We start from the raw sequence: 18988 nt of genomic DNA on the forward strand, positions 1-18988 counted from the left end.
GATTCATCTTATTTTATTACCATGGAACTACATGGTTTTATATAGTTACATAGAACTGTATGAATACATACTCGTTAACTCTAACATGCATTCTTACATGTTTAAAAGCAAAAATACTTAAAAGAGTGGTGCTTATCTCTAGGCATGGAATTTTTAGCATACTTAAATCAAACAACAAAATAGTCTTATCATATAATGTTTTATTTATTTAAAAGGAAACTGTTTAAATGGTAGATATCTCATCAGACCTAATTATACTTAGCAATCAAATACTCTTTCTACGCAAAATGTAAGCGCCTAATATACAATATACAGCACACTACATTAAACATAAGCAATGTATTAATCAGAAAATAAGACTTATTCACATAGCTTCTTTCCTGTACCCAGAATTATAATAAAAGTCAATTTACAGAAGTAAAACACTGAAATTAGTAAAGCTTGATGGCTACATGAAGTACTAGCAATTAACTCCCTTAACAGAGAAAAGCCACTACCTGTGGTGGTTCACTTGGAGATCCTAGAGAGGAACAGTTTTCATTCTCATCCACCTTTATCTGTTCATATGTTCGCTTCCTAGGCTTCTTATCGCCATCTGAATTGAAAGAACATTTAAGTTTTAATCAGAGAATACATTTTAATGAAGAAATAATGATAAAAGATTATATACTTACACAGAGCTTGCTTAAGTTGTTCTAATACATCATTTTCATAAACAGACCTTTCTTCCCAAATAGATAACACTCTTCCAAGGTGCTTCTTACAACTTTCATCAGTTTCACTAAAGAAAGATAAAAATATTAACAGTAAAATGCATAGTGCTATTGCAAAGAAAATGGTGATTTTAAATACAATGACACTCATTCCCTGAAAAAAGCTGCCCAAATGTTTACTGAGTTCCACTATGTGACCAGCAGTTTAGGGGTGAAGTGACTAAGATAGACATATTCCCTGCTTCCCTTAAAGAGCTTAGAGACATATTATTAAACAAAAAATGATGAAAGTGTTAGTACTGGTGACTAGGGGTTATCAAGAAGATACCCCTAACCTAATGGGGGATGAACATAAAGCTAAGGAAGATTTCTAATGGGTGATTTTTAAACTTATTTAACAAATATTTATTGATCAAGGTACTATCTCTGACACTGGAGATACAAATGGAGCTTTATGGCAGCTGTATTTTTATAAGTGCCACAAAAGAGAACAGGGTGTTAAAAACAGGCTTAACAGAGAGACACAGTCCACTTCAAGAGAGATCAGGAAGGATATGTGAGGAGGGGTATTTGAGGAAATGATGTATTTAATCTGAGTTCTAAAGACTGGATATACAGGGAAGTGGGAAACAGACTACTTCCAACCACTTCTCACCGCCTTCATCACTACCACTATAGAATGAGCCACAATTATCTCCTTCATTCTATTCCCTACTAAAGTAAATCATATCATACTGCTCTCAGTTCTCTAAGAACCACCAATCATACCAAGAATAAAAGCGAAATTCTTATCCTGGGCCACAAAGTGGACATATTCTGCTTCCTGGCTACCTATCAGTCCACATTTCCTAAATATAAATCTCCTTGCTGATCTTCAAACATGCCCAGCACATGGCTATCTCACTGTTTCTGCCAAGTTTTTTCTCTACCTAGGATCCTTTCCTCCTAGAGTCAAATGGCTCGTTTCATCCCTCCCTTTAGTCTCTGTTCAAATGCTACCTCCCCAAAACAGTCAATCTTTATCTCATAAAACAACTGAGCACCATCACACTCTCTAGCTCCTTCCCTGCTTTAAGTTTCTTCACAGTACTTATCTTTTGACATTTTAATATATATTCACTTGTCTATTACTTTGTCATCCACTAAAATGTAAGCTCTATTAGAACAGAACTTTGTCTTTCACTACTGTATCCTCACTGACTAGCACATAGTAGGTGGTCAATAAATATTTTATTGAATTCTAGGGAGAAGCAACATATATTAAAAGGCCTAAGGCAGAAAGAACTAAAAGAGATTCAGTTAGCTTAAACTGTATAGTGTATAGAGTGTGTGTGAGAGAGTGTGGTGGTGGGGGGATGGCCAGGGGGAATGTGAGACAGGAGACTGAACAGGTAGCCTGGGCCATGAAGGAACACCTGAAGTCTTACTCAGGACCTGAGACTTGATGTCTAGGACAAACGAGAACCACTCAAAGGCAAGAGAGTGTTGTATCAGCTCTGCAACTCTGGCTACAGTTTCCTAAGTGGATTAAACAATACTGGAGGCTACTGTAATTATACAGAAATGACATTATGGTAATTGGAATGGAAAGAAATCTAAAGAACCGAGGGAACTATATGTACTATAAGGGATAAGGGGCGTGAAGGAGAAAGGACAGTTGATATATTATAAATCACTATATCACAGAGAGTTCAAGATAACACCTAGTTTCTCACATGGGCATCTGGATAGATGGAGTTGCCATTCATCAACAGAGTGAACCCAGAGAGGAAGCAAGTTTGACAGGGAGGAAGGACATAGTGAGTTCAATAACAGACACAGTGAGTCTGAGATGTTTGGAGGCATACAACTAGAAATCAAAAGGCAATTGGATATACAGGACTAAAAGGAAAAACATCTGGACTGAAGCATAAGATTGCCAGTTTTTATGGTATGGATAATAAATAAATACATGTAATGTATGAAATCACCCAGAGGGCTAGTAAAGAATATGACACCAGAAGAAGGCCCAGGACTAAACTCTAAGAAATACCAGCACCTGAAAAGATGGTAAGAGTATCTAAATTGAAGGATAAGTAATATTAATTTAAGAAAGCAACATACTGTAGTGTTTCACACTCTGTAATTTTTCTTTCCACACTCTATAATTTGTTTAAAAAATGCTTCTACTGTGACTGAACCTGCAGGGCATGTGGTAAGTATATTTTCATCCTTAAATCATTCAACACAGATCATCATTCACCACTGAATTCTATACTTTAGATTGATTTAATCGCCTACCCCAATAATGTTTACCCAGTAATCTACCAAATATTTGCATATAATGTTTGGAAATAAGCATTTTAAAAGTACAGATTTCTACCTTCAGAATTTTTCTGTAGCAAAATTTTCAACAGGCTTATGATTATTTTAAATATTCTATATTTCCAAAGCATTAAAAAATGTTATGACATACACCCACACACTAGAAAACCTTAAAATCATTATAAGCAACATGAAAGGGGTACTAAGTTTTTCCAGAAATATTAGTTGGAAGATTGATAGTTTTATAAGCACACAAATTTTCAATTCAACACATTCATTCATTCTCAATGAATTTCATTCCAAAATGGCAGTTGCTTTTGGTTACTTAAGGAAAAGGTGAAATTCAGGTACTCCAAATGCCCACCTTAGTAACAGCTCAAAAAATGTTTCCTTCACAGCAAGTATTTAACACATTTACAAATGCCATTACAGGTAAGTCTTTTCAAGTGAAAACTTCAAAGAAATATATACTTTGTTTTATTTTAATGTCTTAAGGCAAGTTTTAGCAAAAGGACACATTAGGCATTTACAACAGGTTACCTAGTACCCAAAACAATTATCATACCTTGAAACATGCTTAAAAGCCTCCACTATAACTGGTGCAAAATCTTTTGTAAACTCTGGCCCCTTCCTTTTGCTGTTCTGAATGACATCATTAGCTAGGTAGAGAAAAGTAAGCTTCCTGTTTGGTTTGGCTGAAAAAAAAAAAAAAAAATTTAACCTAATTAAAATATCCTCACTTAATTTAAACAAACTTTCTCAATACCTGAATTAAGCAGTTTGAGAACTACGACAAACTTACTAACCTTTTTGTATTATGTTCAACCCTAACTTCTCATTCTACTACCAAACTTAGCAAGTCATTATTCTTTAAAAGATAACTACTCTGGTTTCTGAAGGTCACTCACGTGAGGAAAAAAGAGAACTAAAGAGGCAGAGATAGTCAATGAAATATCTGTTTCCTTACAGTTCTAAGTCGCCCAAACCACTTATCCTTGATTAGTCTTTTTTTTCCCAAAACAAAATTATTTATTTATTCCAAATTATTTATTTAATCCAAAATTAAAAAGATATTGGTGGTAAGGAAATAGACTGTTACATGACACAAGATAAAAAGCCTAATTCTATATTAAAAAAAAAATCAAACCTTAAAAATAAAAATACTACCACCTCGTGTCGTGGACACGAGCACCATAGGGCCAGGGATGGACCAGCTGTCAGGTGGGCAGGCGGGCGGGGAGGAAGCCAAGGCCGCAGCTTGAGGAAGGCCCTGGCCCCTCCTCGCCTGTGTCTGGCAGAGCCAGTGTGAGACGAAGAGACTGTTAAGGGAAACACTGACCAAAACCGCCCGCCCTGTTCAGGCAAGATAGTAACCACTTGCATGAGTTATCTTACAACAGAAGGTCCTGGTTCAGAACGTGGAACTAACAAGTTACCACAAACCAGAAGAATTTGGGAAAGGTCAAAAGAGAGAGGAGATGCCAGTCCATACATCCTGCCAACCTCCCAGAATCCTTCTCACTGGAATCCATCTTGGCTGAGCGATCCTTGATTGCTAGTCATAATTATTTCCAAACTAATAGTTTTATACACAGAAATCCTCACCTCTGACTATCCTGTACTAAATTTTATTAAAACTATTAAACACTACATGAAATACAGCCACTTAAGATGATGACTGGTCATGTTATTAAAATGGTACCCTAAATCTTAACTGAATTTATGACTATTTTAATACCCGTGTTGATTTAAAACTCAATATTATTGTCAAATAAAAGAATACTAAATGTAAAATAGGTTGAAAGAGATATCACTTCAATCAATTACATATTTTTTGTTTATGAAAGAAATATTTGCCAAGCTAATAGAGTAAATGTTAGGGAAACCAAATGGACAAAGTTTAGATTTTTTCCCCCCTTTGGATTACATGGCCTTAAATAACTGATTCATCTTGACAAAAATATGCCCCTACTCACTATATTCTGTGGGTATAGTCATCCTCCCAAAAGAGCAGATAAGATTTCACTAATTGCTGACCAGAATCCATTTTTTACTGGTTACAATGTTAAGTGGCATAGTAGTATTAAATATGACTTAAGATTCATATATAAAAGGAAAACCTATTAGTTGAACACAATCTTTTATATTGACTATTTTCATAATTCAATTTTACTAGAATTAAAATTGAATCATTCAAAGTTGTACAATTATATTCAGAAACAACATACTTTGTGGCATCCACATTACGATGGTGTAGGGGACTTATGATCAGGACTGATAATCCAGTGCACTATTCATGTGGGCCAGTTTATTGGATTTAAGACAAATATTTGGGCCAGGTGCACTTGGTCCTCAAGATTTGAGTATTCAATTTAAAATTTAACCCACTTTTGAGTTCACATTTTTCTTTTAGGGGAAACTAGCATCCCAACCTTCTCATAAGAAACTGTAAAATACTGAGTCACAACTGATCGGACCTTACAAACCTGTGCCACCCACTGCATAACCTGGTTTGCCTGTCTAAAGTTGCAGCCCACCAATTTTCATGCTTTTGAAAGTTGCTGGCATAGAATAAAGATAAGGGAGAGATGGCAATACAGAGACCAATTTCTGATTCTTCCGGCTTGTCTGGTTAGTCAAGCCATAGAGTATAACTGGTTAAGATACCAGGACCCTTTCCCATGAAAATAATAATGGTAACTTTCCCAGTATTCAACCCTTTTTTTTTTTTTGTACCTACCTCTGCCTCTGCCCACAAAACACCTCACACAAAGAAAAGGCCTTATTTAATCCAAGTATTAGAAGTATTATTTAATCCAAGTATTTGCCTTCTTAGCATCAAAATGAGTTTAAATACTCAAATCTGTTCTAAGCACTTTATATATATATAGATAAATATATATATAAAACCTAATTTATCCATATAATGTAAGGTACCATTATTATCTGCATTTGGCAGTTGAATAAAAATAGACATCAAAAAGGTTATCTGCCCACAGTGAAACAGACAGGAAGGGATCAGCCATGATTTGAATCTTAAAAGTCCAACTCCAAAGCATTCCCTCTTTACAACTGGACTATGCCTACTGTCATAAATGAAAGAGGATACTACCTTTAGAGAAGATTTAGTAGCAACTCAACCAAAATATTTTATGTTAGCAGTATTATTCACAACAGCCAAAAAGTGGAAGCAATCCAGTGTCTGTCGAAAGATGAATGGATAAGCAAAAGGTGGTATATACATACAAATAGAATACTACTCAGCCTTAAAAAGGACATTCTGACACATGCTACAATATGAATGAACCCAGAGGACATCAAGTTAAATGAAACAAGCCAGTCATAGAAAGACATATACTGTGTGATTCCATTTATACCAGGTGCCTAGAATAGTCAAATTCAAAGAAAAAGTAGAATGGTGATTGCCAGGGGCTAGGTGAGGGAGATATGGAGAGTTACTGTTTAATGGGTATAGAGTTCCAGTTTTATAATAGGAAAAGAGTTCTGGAGATGGATGCTAATGATAGTTGCATAACAGGATAAATGTACTTAATACCATTAAACTTCACACCTAAAAATGATTAAAGCGGTCAATTTTTTGTTATGTTTATTTTACCACAAACATTTAAAAGTATACATTTTACACTGTTTTTTAAAATTTGTGAGCTACTAATCTCTTGAAAATAATTCAGAATCATTTCTGCAATGTACACTAAAGTAAAAATTTTCAAGATTTCAACACACATTTCCCAGTATATTCCAAAGAATGAACTCTGTACCAGGAGCATGGCTTTAGTATGGAATCCAAATACCAAAACATAATTTTCATTTCTTTCCTTGTGGAACCCAGGCTAAAATATGAGAAAAACTAGAAATTGCCATAAATTATACCCTTCTCCAAATTTTCAGAGAAAAGTTTACTTCCATTTAAAACTTTATGTAGAACAAATAATAAACTAATGCAACAAATCACAACAAGCAATTCCAGAAGAAAATCACAAAAATGATTTTCAAATAAATTTTTATAAGTTATATATAACAGAGCCATAAATTGTTACAAAGACATGCAAAGTTAACAGAAAGGGCAAACAAGACATTTCATAATTTCTTAAAGAAATAACTCTATTGGCAGCAGAATATAAGGCTAAATAATGGGTCTGATGTAATCAACTTCTACGTTTTTACAGTTCACAGTTTCCTTATAAAGACACATATTTTCTCAATCTTCCATTCAATTTAACTAGCGTTTATTTAATGTTTGCTATGTGCCAGGGACCATGCTGGGCACAGACCAAAAATAACCTTTCCTGTTCAATCAGGAGTTTGCAAGCACCATACAAACTGGCACATGATAGGTGACATGACTAAGTATGTTAGTTCTTTTTTTAATTCTTTGTCTTCACTAATATATGACACCACCAGAGAAAGCAACCATAAATTCAATATTATATCCCCGTTAGTCTGTGTGTATACTGCTATGTTTGTACCAATATAAGCCAAGTAAGGACTAGTCAACGTATTGTGAGAAACCATTTTCTTATATTTCACCTCACTGAACTAAATCTTAAGCTCCTGTAGGTACTAAGTATAGCCCTTTTCCAGGGACCTTGTATATGAATAGGTACATCAAAACAAATAATAATAATAATAAAGTCTGGCTGGCTAATATAAGAGAACATAGTATTACCTAAAAAGTTGAGCATACTCCCCAAAAAGGGCTATACAAGTTTAGTTCATCACACAAGTAAGAAATGGATTCACAATAATTCACAAACAATTCAAATAAGGATCAATTACAAAGCTTCAGAAAGAAGAATCCAGACTAGTAAACAATAGGAAACAAACTTATTCAAAGGATTACAGAAATGCCATCTAGTCTCACTAATTCATACTGAGTTCATAATCTAGTTTTATTTCTTCATAATCAGAAAGTGATAGGATCATTACTTATTTTCTTACACTGTTCAGACCATATGCCTACTTGTTTTGATATGATACAGAATATCATAATCTAATTTAATCACTGTGTTTTTATGTAGATTGAAATTTATAACCACAGTAGATGATAATGCTCATAAACACAACAAATAGCTAAAAAAACGTTGTTTTATCTGTAAATACAGGAACCTTCTTTCCAAGGGAAGCATTCTATATAGAGAAGCAGCAAAAAAATTTAATAAACAAATATATATATGTATATACACACATGCATGTACACACACGCACCAATGAGCATTACTGCAGTTCTTATAGAAGGACATCAGAAGAAAAGCCATTATCTTGAAACAAAAATCTATTAAGGATTTATTAACAACTGTTGGACAGCCCTATTTATTTATTTCCCTGATAAACTGAATCACAGACTAGAAAACATGTTCATATGGATGGATAGGTGGCTGTAAGGCAGAAACTGCTTTAACTTAGTAATATTCTTTGCCACAGAAAATGCATAGTCAACAGATGGTTCTTGAATGGATCCTATCGATCCCAGACAGGACAAACAGTTCAGTCAGACACAGATGGCTGCTTCTTAATGGCTGAGGTGGGTGAAAAATGGATAGAGCTGGCATACTCCTGTATCACTGCCAGGATGCCTCACACTTTTGGTAGCCCATCCCTTGCTTAAAATCCTTCAAAGATTTTCTACTGTTCTCCAGATAACATTTTAAATCCTTAACATGAACCAAAGGCCCAAAAAGGTCTGTCTCCACCTCTACACTACTCTCTCTTCATGCCCAACACTACTCCTCCTCCAATTTCCCCAACTCCTACCCATGCTTTAGACCTCAGTTAAATGGTTTCCTCTAATTTTTCCCTGACCACCCACTACACATAGGTTAGGCAGCCCTGATATGCTCTCATACCACCTCATACTTTTCCTATGGAGTATTTACTCCAACTATAATTGTTTTAATTTAATCTGGTGCTTCCCAACTAAATTCCATCTAAAGCAACAATTGTCAGTCTCATCTACCAATCTATGGAATCAAGGCTAGCAGCTGATTCATAATTTGCTCAACATTTACTAAATCAATCAATTTTGGCCTAAACTTATGTCTTTAATTATTTGTTCTACTAGCTTAGCTTCTGGTCTTAACCTCACCCAGCAGCTGAAAGGGGAACACATGTAAAATTACACTACTTTCAGAAACCTCAACTTCAAATTCTGATTATGGAAGACAAACTTTACTTTCTTACAGATCTAGCACTCTTTCTTATTTTCAGTGTATTGAGTTCAAATATCTTCTTTTCCCCTCCTCCATTCTAGAGTTCTCACAAATCATAACCCCATTGAAAAATATGCAAGTAGGGTGAAGGGGAAGGTCAAAAAGTACAAATGTTAAGCAATTAACACCAACTATCATTTTCTACCTGTTAGACTGATCAAGATGAACGTCTGACACTAACTAAAGTTGGCAAGAATATGGGTAAGATTATCACCTTTAGATACCTTCAGACATTGTAATTAAAATATAAATTAGTGTGACTTCTTAGAAAAATAATTTGGCAATATCTATGAAAAATGTAATGCACAAATCCCTTGACCCTGCAAATTTCACTTCCAGGAATTTATCCTATGGGTATCTTCTCATAAATGCACAAAGAAATCACTAAGCATATTAATGATAAAACACAAAAGATAGAACTAATTAAATCATGGTACATTCATACAATCCAATACTCTATAGCTGTTAAAAAATGAGATAGATTTATATACAAATATAGAAAGATATCTAACAGTATTGAATTACACACATCCAAACAAACACACACATAGTAGATAGCTTTACTCTGGGGGAAGATCAAGAAAGAATTTGAGGGGGATCAAGAGTTACCAACAAAGAAGTCATAACATGGAAACATGAGCTATATATTAAATGATTAACTTGAGCCTCCATGCTGAAAAGGGCTTCTGGGTAGTACCGACTTGGTGCTCCACCAACTGACTTTGTCCTGCAAGGGCATTTACCCATGATCTCTCCTGTCTCAATGTCTGGTTTAAAAAAAAACTCCACCTAGGCCCAGACAAATGGACATCTTTCCCATTCTAAAAGGCCCAAGGCAATTCTGCTTCCTCAAATTTTAAAAACCTTCATTTTGGTATACACAACAAATGAATTCTTAAAATCTTGAAAAGCACAAACTTCATCCTGGACCATTACACCACTATAAAAGACACTGTGAACTGGAAGAGTTCTAAAGAATACACATCACATTGTATATTCACATTATGCTTATAGAGTGGAACTGAAACTAAAACTTTTTTGGCCTATTAAGAATATCTTTAAAATAATACTGACTAGTTTCTTATGACCTAGGCACTGTTCTAAAAGTTTATTACGTATCTCATTTAGTCTTCAAAACAACCCTACAGAATAAGTTATTATCCCCATTTACCAATGAAAGAAGTATTAAAGTAATTAAACGCACTAAAAGAAATGCACTGAAATCAATCAACACATACTATGGTCCCTAAATAACATTTTGTTAATAAAAGCAGGAACTACATAAGATGAGCCTGTAACATCTCGTCGTGATAGAAAGTAAGAAAATTATTTTAAAAACTACCAAGGTTGTATCCAAAGGACACAAGCAATGCCCCAAGATGCTGCCACTGGCAAAAGAGTATCAAAAAGAACGACTACAATGGTCTGAAACACAAATAGCTAAAAATCCATAAGTTCATAAAAAATACTTAAAAAAAAAAGGTTGCTAAAGAACTAATTTAGCTGACAAGGGGGAAAAAATAAGCCATTTATCCTCCTTTTCCTGGATGAACTGAATTTCAGAGTCAACAATGGCTGATGAAGAAAGTTCTTATGCAACAAATGCTCAAACTGCAGCATGCCTCAGAACCACTTAGAGGGCTTGTTAATACACAGATAACTGGTTCCTACCAATAGTTTCTGATGTAGGTCTGGGATAGGACCCAAGAATTTGCATTTCCAACAAATTCCCAGGTGATACTGATGCTGCAGAGGCCTACACTTTTTGAGAGGCACTGTTAGAAAAGAATTCTGCATAATAAACACAGAAAGAATAAAAGAACTAGAAATTCATAATTTCGCAACTCCTGATAAAATAAGGAGTCTAACCAACCACCATCAGAAGCTGCTAAAACCACTGGGTGAAAGGTGATGAGGAACTTCATAATGGATTCATAATGATAACAACTGAATCCACTGATCAATCTCATCCCTAAATATAGAACAACTTGACATTAGGTATCTCTTAATGTGATGCAGCAGGAAGTGCATAACACAGGTAATGCAGTATTCTTTGGGAATGACACCATAAGGACGGAATTACCCAAATGCCTAAGGAGGGAAATTCTATAGTCCATGTGACACAGTCTCCTCAACAAGTAAACTACATGAAAAAAATGTAGGGGGAAAGGGGACACAAATTAAAGAGAACTGTTAACCAAATGTTATGAGTGGAACTTTTTGGATTCTACTTTGAACATTAACTATAAAGAGACATTTTTCAAGGAATCTAGGATACTGAACATGGACTAGGTTCAACAAAAATCAAAGTTAACTTCGTTAGGTGTGACAGAGCTCTTACAATTACATTAAAATTTTAATATAAGGCTTAATTTATCTATTATAAATATATCCTGACATATGTCTTTTAAATGGTTTGAAGTCTGGGTTTTGCTTTAAAAAAACAAAAAAACAGGAAAATAAGTAGGTATCAGGGTAGGAAAGATTTAGGTAGATGAAACCAGAAAGGTATAACGTTAGTAACAATGCAGCTGGGTGATGGGTTCATGGAAGTTCAAAATCTTATTGTCTTTACTTACTTTTGTATATAATTTTAAGTCTATGATAAACAGTTAATTTAAAAATTAAATAAAAATTGAGCATAAAAAGTAAAATCTCCTTTCATCTCCACACCCTCACCATGAATGAGTTAATTATTTAGTATGTGTATCCTTTTCATACCATTTAATGTGCCTTTGCAAATACTATATACTTATTCACAGATACACACATACACAGAATTTTTTCTTCAGTAAGATCATGTTACACATAATGCTTTACAGTTTTCTTCACACTTCATATATCCAAAGCATTTTTGTGTTCATAAACAGATCTGTTACAAACTCTCTTTAAGAGCCTCATTCCTTTTAATAACTACTTAGTCACATGATATATATATATATATATATATATATATATATGTTGTTTCAAATCTTTAATATCTTTTATGTTTGTAAACCTGAGCAAGTATTCCTATAGGATAGATTTTGACAGGCAGAGGTGATAGGTTAAAAGGTATGCAGTTTAAATTTTGACAGATATTGTCAAGTTGCCCATCAAAAAGGCCAACTGTTTGAACTCCTCCCACGTGAAAATGCTCATTTCCCAACATCAACATAATACTATTAATATTTAAGATCTTTGCCAATCTCTCAGGAGTAAAGTGATCCTGTTTTTATTTGCAATTCCCTATATATTACTAAAGCTGATTTCTCAGTCATTTATATTCCTTCTTTTGTAAATTGAAGGAATTCAATTCAAGTTCCCCACTCACATCATTTTCCCTATTTTCCTACTGAGCTGTTTGTTTTTTTATCAACTCACAGGAGCATTTTATATGTTATGCATATTAGCTTTTTCCTGTTTTAGGTAGTGCAAATATTTTCTCCAAATCTGTTGCTTAAATTAAAATTTGATATTTTCTGCATTCAGGGATTTTACAACTTTATGTAGCCAAATCTATTTCCTATATGACTCATGGCCTATATTGTATTTAGAAAGTCCTTTCATGATCCAAAACTAGAAATGATTATAAATATGTATTTTTCTTACATGACTCCATAGTTGATTCTTTTCAATGTTATATCTTTAATTCAACTGGATTAATTTCATATGATATTAGTTAGGAATCTAAGAATCATTTATTAATATTCCATCTCTTATCACATGAGTTTCAAGTGTCTAATTTACCAAATGCCCACATAAAATAGGTCTTCTCACAAATCTCTACTCTGTTCCTTTCATATATATATATTTCTCTTCCTCTACCGACATCATACTCTCCTAATTTCAATGTCTTTACAGTCTACGTGGATACCTAAAAGGGCACACTACTTTCATTATTGTTTTCCCTTCAAAACTGTCAAAATTCACAAGACAAAGATTGCCTTGGCTCTTCCTCCACATTCACATTTCCCAATGATCTATAGAATTAGTTTTACATTTCTTACAGACTGCCCTGAATTTACAGATTAATCTGGGAATATCTGACCTCTCTGCAATCAATTTTTACTTAGCAATTTTACATACTACTGTACTTTAAAACACATACAACAAATGTATGTTTTAAACCGATAAAAAGTAAAATTTAGTGTTTAGCATACAGTTACATTAAAATAAGCTTGTTAAAATACTAACACAACAGGCAAGCCCGAAAATATCCTATAATATCAAAGACAAGAAAATACTGGTAGAACACACTAGTCTCAGAGTTCCAAATGATGTGTACCAATTCCAATAGAAAGCCCAATTTGTAGAGGACTTCTGCTTCTGAGAAGATAGAGCAGACATACTTTTCCCTATTCCTCCTGCAAAGCACAACTACAAATCCTAGACATTATAAATAAACCAAACATAGGAAAAGAAAAGGCAGCAGACTGGCTAGGGAACTTGGGAGTTCAACACAAGGTGAGTTCCCAGAGTTTTCACTTTGCCTCATATATCTCAGATTCAAAGTTGAAGAGGCCAGCACCCCAGAAATCCTAACAGGTGCAGATATAAAAAGTTCCAACAAAAGCCTTCTCACTCTCGTCAAAGGAGCAGGAAAAGGGCAGCCTAGCAAGACAGAAAAACTTTTAGAAAATACCCTATCTACTCCAACCAAACACACCGCAGAAAGGAAAAGAAAAGAGAAAAAAGAAAAATCTGTGACCCCACTCACATCCACACCAGCAAAGGCTGTAATGTGGAAGCCCAACACCTCTCCAGAGTAGTGTCAGAGAAGGCAAAGGAGGGAGCCTGGACTTCCACCCCACTCAGCAGTAAGGAGGCACTCACTGGGGTGGTGTCACAGCAGGCCTAGTGGAAAGTCAGCACCTCCACCGTGGCCCAGCAACTCTGTGGTATCAGCGGAAGTCTCGTGGGGAGCCAGAACTCCCACTCACACCCAACAGTAACAAAGAACACCTCCTTCCCCTGATGGGGTAGTGTCAGAGAAACCCAGCTTAAACAGGATTAAGTAAGGTCCAGAGTATCATAACATAATATAATACAAAAAAATCTATGGATCAGCAAAATTTCCATCATACCAAGTACCAGGAGGCTCTCAAGCTGAACGAAAAAAGTCAGTCAGTAGATGCCAACACTAAGATGACAGAGATTTGAGAATTATTGACAAAGATTTTAAGGCAGCCATCATAAAAATGCTTCAACTAGCATATGCAAATATGTTGAAAATACAAAATTTGTGGGATAAAGCTGAAGCAGTGCTGAGAGAAACTTGCAGCACTAAATGCACACACTAGAAAAGATGAACAAGTCTAAAATCAATAATCTAAGCTCCCACCTCAAAAACCTAGAATAAGAAGAACAAAATAAACACAAGGAAGCATGAGGAAATAATAAAAGTAAAAAAAAAGAAGAAATGAAACTGACACATAAAAATAAAGAAAAAGCTGCTTCCCCCACCCCAGTTTTTTGAGATATAATTGACATACAGCACTATATCAGTTTAAGGTGTACAGCATAACGGTTTGGTTTACATATACTGTGAACTGATTACCACAGTAAGTTAACTATCATCTCGTATAGACACAAAAACAAAAAGATAAAAAAATTTTCTTCTCCTTGCGATGACACCTCTTAGGCTTTATTTTCTTAACACTGTCATACATATCATACAACAGTGTTAATTATAGTCATCCTGTTGTACGTTACATCCCTACTACTTATTTATCTTAGAACTGTTAGTTTGTACCTTTTGACCACCTTCTTCCAATTCCCCCTCCTACACCTCGACCTCTGGCAACCACAAATCTGATTTCTTTTTCTGAGTTTGGGTTTGTGGCTTTTTTTTTTTTTTTTTAAGATTCAACATATAAGTGAGATTGTACAGTATTTCCTTCTCTGATTTATTTCACATAGCATTACATCCTCAAGGTCCATCCACATTGTTAAAAATGGCAGCATTTCCTCACTTCTTTAAGGCTGAATGATATTCTGCGGTGTGTGGTGTGTGTGTGTGTGTGTGTGTGCGCGCGCGCATATCTCACAACTTCTTTATCCATTCATCTCTTGATAGACACTCAGGTTGTTTCCATGTCTTGGCTATTATATCAGTTGTATTTCAATATATTAGGAATAAATATGAGAAAAATAAAATTAAAAATAAAATATCCCTTTAAATTGCTCAAAATAATTGAAATACTTAAGTGTAAATAAAACAAAACAAGTACAGGACTTGTATGCTGAAAGCTACATAATACTGATAAAAAAAAGTCAAAGAAGATCAAAATAAATAGAGAAATATACCATGTTCATGGATTAGAAGATGTTACATAATAAAGAGGTCAATTTCCCCTAAACTGATATGCAGGATTAATGCAACTCTTATCAAAATCCCAGCAAAATAATTTTTATTGATATAGACCAGATTATATTCTAAAGTCTATAGACAAAGGCAAAAGAACCAGAGTAGCTAAAACAGTTCTGCAAAGGAATACAGTGGAAGGCATCAATCTACCCAATTTCAAGACTTATCATATAGCTATCAAGATTACCTGTGGCATTGGTGGAGGGAGACACACATGGATCAATGGAATAGGACAGAGAACCCAGAAACAGACTCACACAAATACACTCAAGTCAATTTTGACAAGGGAGCAAAGCAATTCAATAAAGGAAAGACAGCCTGCCTTTTCAACAAACGGTGCTGGAGCATTTGAACCTTGACCTAAATTTCACGCATTATATAAAAATTAACTCAAAATGGATCATGGACTTAAATGCAAAACTATAAGTATTTTAGAACAAAACACAGGGAAAAAAAATCTTTGGAATCCAGGGCTAAGCAGAGTTCTTAAACTTGACACTAAAAGCATAACGCATAAAAGAAAAATTCAATAAACTAGGGTTAAATAAGGGTGTGCCGGGATTGAGGTGGATGTGGCTATTAAAAGGCAACATGAGGGTTCCTCGTGGTGATGGAAATGTTCCATATTTTGACTATATCAATGTCAATATTACAGTTATGATGTTTTTCAATATCTATAGAGATTTTATTTTAAACTAGTTTTCCATGATGCTATCATTGGGGGAAGCTGGAAATGGGTAAACAGGACCCCTCTGTATTATTTCTTACAAATGAATGTGAATCTGTAGTTACAGAAAAATAAACAGTATTTTCAAAAATTTCATTTTAAGTCCTCTAGTTTTGAAGCTAAAAAATCACTACAAAAGCACTCCCAGAAGAGGGTGGTTGAAACAAAATCCAGTGTTCACTCTACATATTTATTTATAAACATTAATATCAATTTCAGTGACTTAACTCCAAAAGAATCTGAAAGCTAAAGCTTTAAAAACGAAAACAATTACTACATTAAACTAGGCAAGATAGAGATGAACTAAAAGAAAATTAATGCAAAGCACCCATGGTCTCTGTTAATCTGAGAACAACTCTCAAACTTTCTGGTTTCAGGACCCCTTCATACTCTTACAAATTCTTGAGAACCCCAAAAAACTTTTGTTTATCCACCAATACTTACCTTATTAGAAATTAAAACAGAGGAATTCTTAAGACATGTGCTAGTTCATTTAAAAACAATTTTTAAAATTATATGTTAACATAAATAACATTTGTTTAAAAAATATATTTCCACCAAAAAAATTTTAAGTGAGAAGAATCATATTGTTTTACGTTTTTGCAAATCTCCAGTTCAACAGAATACAGCTGGATTCTCATATGTGCTTCCTATTAAACATACCACAATATATTGTTTTAGTAAAAGTAAAGTTAAAAAAAAAGCAGACCACATCCAAATATAAACTTGGTAAGAGAAAAATGTTTTAACAGTCTTTACAGATAATTGTGGATATTCTTTGAAACTACACCAAAATCCAACAAGTTGTAGTTTTTAAGAAGATTCTAAATTGTAATATGGAATCTGAAAACATATCAATGAACGGCTAAAACCCTCTTACATTAAAATACTTTAAGCTACCATGCTCTTTGAATGGATCTTTGACTCCTGTATAATTTTGTAACATCATGCATAAGTCTTTTGAAAAATACTGGTTTGCTGAGTTACACAAACATTCCAACTGCTGAAACATTTTATTAGGCAATATAAAAAAATCACATTTGTAAGTATCACTATTGATTTCACTGGAAAAGTGTTTAAAAGCATTGGGAAGTTGTCAGGCTCATGATGGCACATTTGAGTTTTTCAAAATTCTAATTTTTGCTTGAAAACTTGAATTTTATAATGGGCAACAAATACTGTCAGTTGTCTTCCTTGATGAACAGGTTCATTGTATTCATTTTTTTGAGAAAACATCTGCCAAATATCCGTGTCTGAATAATCACAGTTTCTCTTGTCATTTTTTCAAATAAAATGGTGCTCCATGAAAAAAGCATCTGGTTTAGCTCACAACTCAATCACACAGGCATATTTCCTCCAGAATGTTCAGTATACGGTACTTTATGTAGACTTCCCATTTTGTCACACAGATTATTAAAAAGATATTTAATCACCTCTAATGCAATACTCAATAGTCAAAGACTGACAGCTTTTCCCCTAAGATCAGGAAAAAGAGAAGGATGTTCACTTTTACCACTTTAATTCAACACAGTATTGGAACTTCTAGCCATAGCAATTAGGTAAGAAAAAGAAATAAGACATCCAAATTAGAAAGGAAGAGGTAAAATTATCTCTGTTCACAGATGTTACTTGTATAAAACCCTAATGAGTCCAAAAAAACTGTTAGAGCTAATAAATGAATTCAGCAAAGTTGCAGAATACAAAACGTTCAAAAATGAATTGCATTTCTATAGATTAACAATGAATGATCCAAAAAAGAAATTAAGAATTCTACTTACCATTATATCAAAAAGAATAAAATACTTAGGAATAAGTTTAACCAAAGAGGTGTAAGATTTGTACACTGAAAACTATAATAAGAAATAAAAGAAGATACAAATAAATTGAAATACATCCCATTTTCACGGATTGGAAGACTTAATATTGCTAAGATAACACTGCTCAAAGCAACCTACAAATTAAATGCAATCCTTATCAAACTCCCAATGGCATTTTGGTAGAAATCAAAAAACTCATCTTAAAATTCATATAGATTCCCAAATGATCCCAAATAGTCAAAACAATATTTTAAAAGAAAATTAAAATTGAAAGACCCATACTACTGATTTCAATACTTACTAGAAAACTATCGTAATCAGAATAGTGTAGTATAGGCATAAGGACAGACATATAGACCAATAAAATGGAAGAGCGAGCATAGCAAAAAACTCTTGCATATATAGTCATCACTAGTCATTATGGAACCACAAATTAAAACCACAGATACCACTCCATTCCGATTAGAATGTCTTTTTTCAAAACAAAAAAGAAAAAAACAGAAAATAACAGGCACTGATGAAAACGTGCAGAAATTGGAATCCTGGTGCACTGCAAGTAGGAATGTAAAATGGCACAGCTAGTATGGAAACCAGTACAGTTGTTCCTCAAAAAATTAAACACAGAGAGCTTTCCTGGTGGCAAAGTGGTTAAGAATCTTCCCGCCTATGCAGGGGACATGGGTTCGAGCCCTGGTCCAGGAAGATCCCACATGCCGCAGAGCAACTAAGCCCATGCGCCACAACTACTAAGCCTGCCTGTGTTCTAGAGCCTGTGAGCCACAACTACTGAGCCCATGTGTAGCAACTACTGAAGCCCACGCACCTAGAGCCCGTGCTCTGCAACAAGAGAA

At 34.4% G+C, this 18988-nt stretch overlaps 1 protein-coding gene across 6 annotated transcripts in view; it reads right to left on the reverse strand.

Annotated features, from left to right (window-relative positions):
• RPRD1A (regulation of nuclear pre-mRNA domain containing 1A) overlaps positions 1-18988 on the reverse strand; it is a 73071-nt gene that overhangs the window by 37575 nt on the left and 16508 nt on the right. For 5 of the 6 annotated variants that reach the window (XR_002175405.2, XR_012325379.1, XM_019930402.2 and 2 more), the window contains exons 2-4: positions 3583-3712; positions 675-781; positions 498-595 (exon numbers count right to left, since the gene is read on the reverse strand). Coding sequence is in view for 4 of the 6 variants with exons in the window: in XM_019930402.2 (XP_019785961.1) it covers positions 498-595; positions 675-781; positions 3583-3712 (335 nt within the window). In the remaining 2 variants the exon portion in view is untranslated. Of the gene's footprint in view, positions 1-497; positions 596-674; positions 782-3582; positions 3713-4187; positions 4228-18988 lie in introns of those variants that run through there. The other variant, XM_019930404.2, reaches the window with a different exon arrangement.

The sequence above is a fragment of the Tursiops truncatus genome, chromosome 13 (genome assembly GCF_011762595.2).
Source record: "Tursiops truncatus isolate mTurTru1 chromosome 13, mTurTru1.mat.Y, whole genome shotgun sequence".
Classification (NCBI taxonomy): Eukaryota; Metazoa; Chordata; class Mammalia; order Artiodactyla; family Delphinidae; genus Tursiops; species Tursiops truncatus.